Genomic DNA, 9,182 nt, shown 5'->3' on the forward strand with positions numbered 1-9,182 from the left:
TGTTGGGTAAACTTATTCAGAGCAATATAGGTGAATGGGACTATTTGCCATCTGTGGTTCTTTCTTTTAAGTCTACACCTCACTCAAGCACCGGGTATTCACCTTATTTCCTTGCTCATGGCCGGGAGCCCAGGCTATCTGCTCACGTTCAGGTGTCATCACCCAGAGATCGTTACAGCCCACAGAACTATGGCTCGGAGTTGGTTTCTCACTTGGATTCTGTTTTTGAAGCTGTTCGCCTGCACCGTGAGGAACAATAACTGATGCGTGAGCACTATTACAACAGACAGGTTAAGTTTGAGCCGTATGTATGTGGTGATCTTGTTTGGTTTGATGACCCTACTACACAGAGACAAAAACCTTGCCCAAACTGGTGGACTGGACCATTCAAGGTGGTATCTGTGGATGACAATGCACTTATTTACAAGATGTTGGACATAAAATATCCTCAAGCTGCACCAAAGGGCATTCGATCGTTTAAAACCTTACTGCTCTAAAGTCACTTTTTCAGATGTGACGCCATCAATGCCTCGGGACACAGTTCCGAGGTACACTGCTTTGTCTAGGTCACTTCCATTGTGTTTTGGTCAAACAGTAAACAGAGTCTCTCATGGGGCTCCACTACAACCACAAGACAGGCCCTTGGTTCTCTCTAGTGGTGAGATTGCTGTTAGGAGTGGTAGCAGCAGACCTCAGAGTCTTCTCTTCTGATCAGGCACAAGATGGCACCGCTGAAGACTGCCTCTGCGTTTCGGTGCTCTTTGTTTTGTCTGTTTCTGTGTCTCGGATCGAGCGAGACGAGCGGCGGCCGCCTAAACCCACCGTGAGAACTGAACTCAGTAGAACCGGACTGTGAGGACCACCGGGGCAAAACCCGTGTAGCGAACCTTACTGCCGTGTTCGGATTACACTGTATTCATCGGCGGAGAGCGCGCTGGGACGAGCAGGAGGACGCGCGCATCTGAGAGCGCGGCGCGCTTGATTGTGGATTATTGATTGTGGATTACCCGTTTTTTTGTGGAGTATACTTTTTCTCATTTGGATTTAATGACTAAACTCCGTGAACACCGTGAAGGTTTGAGACCGTCGAGACTGTAAACTGAAGCAGTCAGCTGTGTTACTTGTGACGTGATTTTGTTTGGTTAAAGTAAAAGGCACGAGGCCACAACGAAAGTGTTTGGGGCGTGGACATTTCATTTTCCAATTTACACATTACCAGAACTTAACAGCAGCTTAAACAGACACAAAAGCATTGTGCATCACTATTACACCCTAAATAATTAATGGTAACTGGGCTCTGAGGAGCTGATTGTTACACTTGTGTAGTCCTTATGTAGTCCTGGTGTAGACCAGGTTTAGACCAGGTTTAGACCAGGTTTAGTCCTGGTTTAGACCTGGTTTAGACCAGGTTTAGTCCTGGTTTAGACCAGGTTTAGACCTGGTTTAGACCAGGTTTAGACCAGGTTTAGACCAGGTTTAGTCCTGGTTTAGACCAGGTTTAGACCTGGTTTAGACCAGGTTTAGTCCTGGTTTAGACCAGGTTTAGACCAGGTTTAGACCAGGTTTAGACCAGGTTTAGTCCTGGTTTAGACCAGGTTTAGACCTGGTTTAGACCAGGTTTAGACCAGGTTTAGTCCTGGTTTAGACCAGGTTTAGACCTGGTTTAGACCAGGTTTAGACCTGGTTTAGACCTGGTTTAGTCCTGGTTTAGACCAGGTTTAGTCCTGGTTTAGACCAGGTTTAGACCAGGTTTAGACCAGGTTTAGACCAGGTTTAGTCCTGGTTTAGACCAGGTTTAGACCTGGTTTAGACCAGGTTTAGACCAGGTTTAGACCTGGTTTAGTCCTGGTTTAGTCCTGGTTTAGACCAGGTTTAGTCCTGGTTTAGTCCTGGTTTAGACCAGCTGTAGTCCTGGTGTAGACCAGGTTTAGACCAGGTTTAGACCAGGTTTAGACCAGGTGTAGACCTGGTGTAGTCCTGGTGTAGTCCTGGTGTAGTCCTGGTGTAGTCCTGGTGTAGTCCTGGTGTAGTCCTGGTGTAGTCCTGGTGTAGTCCTGGTGTAGTTCTGGAGTAGTCCTGGTGTAGACCAGTGATGTGGAAAATAATATAATCTGGCCCTTTGCCTTTTTCAATTTTCAATTAAATACTATTTCTATTCGATTCAGTTTTAACACACAGTCACACCCTGACACAACCCCTCCTTGCCTGGAAATGTACATGTCCAAGGCCACGCCCCGTTTGGTTTCACACTAGGACAAAGACAGCAAGACGTGTGAATTGAATTAATGCAAATGTTATCCACTGTCTCCTTCCTGGTAGTTTGTGGATCCTATAATAAAAATGCACTTTACATATCTATCATTTGTCTCGCTAATTGTTTGTGGTTGTGATTTTCCTTCAGGACGACTACGAGAGGCACATCCGGGATAAGGACTGTGTGGCAATAGAGGCAAGATACCATCACAGCAGCTCTAACAAGTACACAAGATACCATCACAGCAGCTCTAACAAGTACACAAGACACCATCACAGCAGCTCTAACAAGTACACAAGACACCATCACAGCAGCTCTAACAAGTACACAAGACACCATCACAGCAGCTCTAACAAGTACACAAGACACCATCACAGCAGCTCTAACAAGTACACAAGACACCATCACAGCAGCTCTAACAAGTACACAAGATACCATCACAGCAGCTCTAACAAGTACACAAGACACCATCACAGCAGCTCTAACAAGTACACAAGACACCATCACAGCAGCTCTAACAAGTACACAAGACACCATCACAGCAGCTCTAACAAGTACACAAGACACCATCACAGCAGCTCTAACAAGTACACAAGACACCATCACAGCAGCTCTAACAAGTACACAAGACACCATCACAGCAGCTCTAACAAGTACACAAGACGCCATCACAGCAGCTCTAACAAGTACACAAGACGCCATCACAGCAGCTCTAACAAGTACACAAGACGCCATCACAGCAGCTCTAACAAGTACACAAGACACCATCACAGCAGCTCTAACAAGTACACAAGACACCATCACAGCAGCTCTAACAAGTACACAAGACACCATCACAGCAGCTCTAACAAGTACACAAGACGCCATCACAGCAGCTCTAACAAGTACACAAGATACCATCACAGCAGCTCTAACAAGTACACAAGACGCCATCACAGCAGCTCTAACAAGTACACAAGACGCCATCACAGCAGCTCTAACAAGTACACAAGACACCATCACAGCAGCTCTAACAAGTACACAAGACGCCATCACAGCAGCTCTAACAAGTACACAAGACACCATCACAGCAGCTCTAACAAGTACACAAGACACCATCACAGCAGCTCTAACAAGTACACACGGTTCCTGTTCACCAAAAAAACAACACAAGAGAGCACAAGGTAAATTAAGATATGATATTAATAGAAAATATATCTCTTGTTAGGCCTAGAAATGGTTGAAACAGACTAAAGTTACTCTAGAAATAATTTTCATTTACCATATAATTTGTAATGAAAAATGTCTCTTTCCAGTGAAACCAGACTTCCCTTTGGACATACGTACAAGCTCTTTTGTGATAGTGTGATCACAAAACATATTCTGGAAGAGCAAGAAGTCATGCGTATGTCAAAGCTATTGAGGATATAAAAAAAAAACCCACAAAGCTTTGGATGCATCATCATACGGGTATGTATTTATGACTACCTCATTTCAAACACAATATTTGTATCAACTGATAATCTGTATTCACTAACATAACAATTTTCAAGATGTTTGATTAATTATTTATTTTCCAGGAGCTATCAATTGAAGAGAAGACTACAAGCTGACTTCCCTCAGATATCATTTCATCCACCAAGTCAACAAAATGCGAGTGACTTTGTGTATGTGGAAACTCTTCAGGCTGGTGATGTATTTGAGCAGCTTCATTCTGACAGTGAGATGTCTTCAGAGACTGATGTTGGTAGTATTAGTCCTGAATATGCAAGAATTGGACACTCCAGTGAAGACAATAATGAGTTAAACACTAAAGCAGCACATACTACGAGCAAACTACCAAGCTGCAATTCATCGTAGGGCTCTACATCAACACATATCTGCATCGTCACCATCAATAAATGGTTGGAACATAAAGGACAATTAACTGTCCATAAATTGGATGTCTGGCAGTCCAGCCCCAAGAGATGTTCTGAAGGTCATAAACTGCAAGTTTGGCACAAACAAATGCGAGTCAAATCGGTGTTCTTGTAGGTCTTCTCAACTTGTCTGCACTGACCTTTGTCAATGTAATAACTGTTCTAACGAACCTCAGGATAATGATGCAGCTGTCATGTCAGAAGATAGTGAAACAGATGAATGTAAATACTGTATTGCTCTATAATGAATGTTGCCCTCAGACTTGTGTGTAATCGTATCAAGTGCCATGTGCAATGTCATTATATTTCATTATTAAGTTTTATATCTTTAATTCATTAGTTTTTCATTTGTATTGTTGGTGTTGGTATTGTTAATGGATTTGTGAAAAGTTATTCAGGTTTGATGAAAATTGTCAAAATCGTTTCTAAATGGCAAATTTTACACTTTTTACACTTACTGATGTAAGCTTAATATTAATCTGATCAGTCTGAGGTTTTAGATATCCAAACTTCAGTTGCCCCTAGATGTGTAAACAAAAAATGGTATCTCTATCTTGCCTGCATCTGGAGTTTTAATGCCAGTAAAAATGCCACATGTGCCGATTTTTGCTAATTTTCGTTTTATCGAACTTCAACAGGCTATTTCTCAAAAACAGCAGGGATTTGGTTTGTGAAACTTTTTTCATGTTACCTCAAGTATTTAGCTTTAAGAAAACACCAAAAGAAAGTATCCCCCTTAATGTTGCTACGGAATCCACTTTCTAGCCACTTTTCTGTCTTCGGCAAATGGCCTACTGTTCACTTTATGCACTAGATCTGTATATTTACCTATTCATCTTGTGTACAAAGTAAGCCTATTTTCATCTTATAGTAAATTTGAATTGTTTTTCGTTAATGAATGCCCTATTTGATTCTATATATGTTGTTTTTATCATTGTTCATCGTTGTATGTTGCACTGAATCAACAAAGCAAGTTCCTATGTTTGTGAATTTTGTTCATTGACAAGGGCAATAAACCTTTTCTGATTCTGATAAATCTATGTCTCTATGCAAGAAGATTCAATTAAATAATAAAACATATTGAACAGATTGGATAATGTTGTTGTTTCCAGGTGAAAGCTCTTGGAGAAAACGCTGAGAGCAAAAGAAATCAACATCAGGACTAAACTATGATCAAACCAGACCAAAAGTGTGAATTTAGAGTTTAAAGGATGTACGGCAAAAAAGCATCACAATTGTTTTCCTCTTATTGCTCAATCTCGATTCCTTTCAAAAACCAAAACATTCAAAAAAAAAAAGGCTTCATCATAAACAATACAGACTTTTGATCACTGACATTTAACACGAAACAGTCAAATTCCTTCCTCCAAAATCTGAACTCTGCACCAAACCCCATGTTTTACTGACACAGGATGTAGACATCTCCATTAAATATATATGTATATAAATAAGTTGATTTAACCTGTTACCATCCACCTATTTTCGCCCTGTGCACAATGGTTGGATATACCCAAATGGCATTGCTTATTAAAAGAGGATCTTACAGCCCACATGCAAGTGTGATGCATCATTAGAAAGCTTAGACCTTCTAGTTTCTGCAGATGTGCACATGTCACACTGTCAGGGCTTCAGAACTTATACTACAGAGGCCCAAACATAAACAAAACATCCTTTTTTTAGTCTCTCCTGAATATTGTCAATTTGTATTGTCAATTTTTCTGAGCATGACATACTTCATTCATTCATACTTCAACGACTGAGTAAAGTTTCAGATCTCTAGGAACAGGCATTTTGGTGTTGACCTTTTTGTATCAAAAAGTATATTCAGAAATGTGTGCCAACTGTGCCAAACTGTTTTATTACAATTTTAGCTCCTCTATGATCATAAAACATACATTTTGATGTTTTGTAGGCCACTAATACCTATTACAACTGCTAAAAATAATGTATGTGTAAATATGAGTTTACCCATGAATTTCCCATATAAAGGTGAAATTTTTTTTTTTTTTATTAAAATTTCAAAATAACAAACAATAAAGAGAAGAACTTTGTACCTTTAGTCCAAAATGGAGTAAAACGTATCCACAGTTACATTTGACTGAAGTTCAAAGTTCTTTTATTCTTGTTCTTAGTCACTTTGACCTCTGAAAGTCTCCACTGCAGTGAGGACCAGAGGAGCAGAGTTTGAACCTCCATAATTTACACAGGGACCGAAATATGGTAACAGTTTCTCCCTGAACCAGTAGCCACTGAAGGAGAAGAGAAGATCTGCAGAATCTGCATCATAAAAGGAGACCAGACCCTCACCATAGTCCACAAACACCCCGACCTTCTGAGGAGCTCGCTGCAGAGACAGATAGGCAGAAGAGTGTGTACAAGCACTGTACTTATCTTTGTTTCTCAAAATGATGCACCAGAATCCCTTTTTAGGATGCAGATAGAGCTTTCCCTTCCTGTTGATGGACTCTTGGGCCACTCCTAAAGTCCACTCTGTTTTTTCTTTGACCTGAACCTCAAAGTAAAACCTGCCTGAGGAGAAACTCTGCTTTCCGAGAACACAAACACAAGGATCAAACCTCAGAGGAGAATCTGGGAGCTTCTTCTCTACATCGCCACAATGAACCTGTTTGAGATCTTCAGACAGAACGAGCCATGGATGAGCCGTGTCTGGATCCAGAGTGACGTCCACCACAAACTGCTGCACTCTCAGTAGTTCTAATCTTGAAGACAGTTTGTTAAAGTGTTCAGAGAGATGTTTCTCCAGCTCAGACAGAGCCCGGGCTGCACTGCCCTCATACGTCTCCGGCTCAAAGCTCACGCTGCGCCACTCCTTCAGCCCAGCAGGGGGCGTGAGTGCAGGGCAGCGCTGTAGAAAGTGGAGGAGGTCTTGAAAGCATGAGAGCCGCTCCGCCTCAGTGCTGCTCTTCTCAGGCTCACAGATCTCCTGTTCCAGCTGCTGCACCAGCTCCTGGGCTCGTTTGTGGCTCCGGCTCTGCTTCTCCTGCAGCTCCTCTAAGAACCGGTCCTGAAGGCTCTGAACAGACTGCATGAGATCAGAGAAGGCCTGCAGCCCCACAGCCCTCTCTCTGTGGACCTCTGTGTCACTGAGCTCCACACAGCGCTGGATCTCCTGGACCTTCAGCATCTTGTCCTCCACCATGTGCGGCAGAGAGGACCTCCTAAACTGAGAAACCATCTCCAAGAACAAACAGTTGACTGTGAGCTCAGGTCTTCTGTCATAGCTCCAGTTACACAGAGGACATGTGCAGGTCCCCTCAGGGGCCCAGGCCTCACAGATGCAGCCTTTGCAGAAGTTGTGTCCACATGGAATGAACACTGACTCAGAGAACACCTCCAGACAGATGGAGCACCGCAACATCTCCTCAAAGCTCCTTTCACTTGTGGAGGACATCTCTTTCTTCTTCTTCTTCTTTGGTGTTTTATGGCAGTTGGTATCCGTTGGACACTCTGGACTGTAAGGTTCTGGTTCAGGTGTGTAGTGGTCACTGCTCTGGAGGGCCAGTCAGAGCACTCCTTAAGGCCTGGATGGATATCCGGAAATGTAGAAACAATAAGGAGACACAAGGACGGCTTCAGGTGATCCTCTCTGGTACACACAGATTGCTTCTGATTCGTAATCGTAAACCTTCTATTCTTTTATCTTCAAAGCACATGTTACGTCATAAGGCACATGTGATGTCATAGTATGCTATTATGCAAAGGAGGGAGCGCTCCCTACTGCAGCACTACAAGTGCGCGGAAACAAAGAAGTTACAGGGTCTTTTGTACAGAATCCAAGTGTTAAATTACCGCCTCCGAGTGAAGCCTAACGCCAAAGCGATGGGAGGAGTACTTTTACGGACTACGACAGAGTCTGAGGACTACGAAACGTCTGAGGAATAAAGTCTGGCGGTAATGCAACACTCGGATGCCAACCGCCATAAAACAACAACAACAACAACAACAACAAGTTGCACGTCTTAGATTCTAGAGCTCACTCTCTACACTCCGGTCAGCGTCACAGTCAGTGACTATAATCACCATCAAAGGGAAAACTCTTTTGTGGCATGAAAAGAGCTTTGATACCAGGTCTAAACCGGGTCTGAACCGGGACTAAACCAGGTCTAAACCGAGTCTGAACCGGGACTAAACCGGGTCTGAACCGGGACTAAACCAGGTCTAAACCGGGTCTAAACTGGGTCTAAACCGGGACTAATCCGGGTCTACACTAGGACTAAACTGGGCCAAAAAACAGGTCGGATCTAAACTGGGTCCAAACCGGGACTAAACTAAAAGAGCTTCTACATTATGGAAATGGACGGCCAGTACAAAGAGACATGACTCACGTTTTTTGACAAGGCACATTTTGAAGCTAAACAATGACCTAAAAGCCTCACAAGGTTGTGTCGTAGGTGTTGACGTGAATGTGCGATTAATCTCTCACTGTCGACTACATATAGAAGGAAAATTGTATGGAGAGAGCGCAGAGGTGTATGACGCAGTGGAGTCAAAAATAATCTCCAGGTGAAGTATTTGTGTACTTTAAAGCAAATCTGAAAGTATTTGAACAAGCTTTTTTCCCGTGGAGTCACATCTTCAGTTTTCCAAGCCACAAGACAATCTAGAGCCAGACACGTGAAGCGGCATCGCCATGATCCAAGAAGATGAGACTACGCCACAAAGAACAGCAATCTAATGTGTTCAAAATATCGATACAGCAATATATTGTCACAGTATCGATATTTATTTACTACGATATTTTTTACTGGAACGTCCTTGCACACGACCAGCAGCGAGCCATCCCTAAGGACACTCGCACGCTTGACCACTCCCACAGCTACAATTAAGTTCTTAATGCCACTGGATTCCACTCCTTAAAGGATGCATTATCCTGTGCAAGCCTCATGATCACCTTACAGTCTCTGCTCTCACCCCCAATATCAATAGCTTCAGCTTCATCCTGCTGCTCACTTCCAGAACCTTCGGACGAGCTAAGGGACTTTTTACGTTTCCGGGCACCAGCAGCCAGA

General features: G+C 42.9%; 1 protein-coding gene across 1 annotated transcript; it reads right to left on the reverse strand.

The window, feature by feature from the left end:
• Positions 1-6,280: 6,280 nt before the first annotated feature.
• LOC140357790 (zinc-binding protein A33-like) lies at positions 6,281-7,604 on the reverse strand. Its single transcript, XM_072442306.1, has one exon. It carries the CDS (start codon positions 7,562-7,564, stop codon positions 6,281-6,283), a length of 1,284 nt encoding a protein of 427 aa, XP_072298407.1. The 5' UTR covers positions 7,565-7,604.
• Between the last annotated feature and the right edge of the window lie 1,578 nt (positions 7,605-9,182).

Source organism: Eucyclogobius newberryi, unplaced genomic scaffold (genome assembly GCF_026437365.1).
Source record: "Eucyclogobius newberryi isolate DKJ021-1_F unplaced genomic scaffold, fEucNew1.0.hap1 SCAF_13, whole genome shotgun sequence".
In the NCBI taxonomy this organism is placed as follows: Eukaryota; Metazoa; Chordata; class Actinopteri; order Gobiiformes; family Gobiidae; genus Eucyclogobius; species Eucyclogobius newberryi.

What these genes read in the sequence shown, in the direction of transcription:
- LOC140357790 (XM_072442306.1), bottom strand. Translation starts at nt 7,564, where the DNA reads ATGTCCTCCACAAGTGAAAGGAGCTTTGAGGAGATGTTGCGGTGCTCC.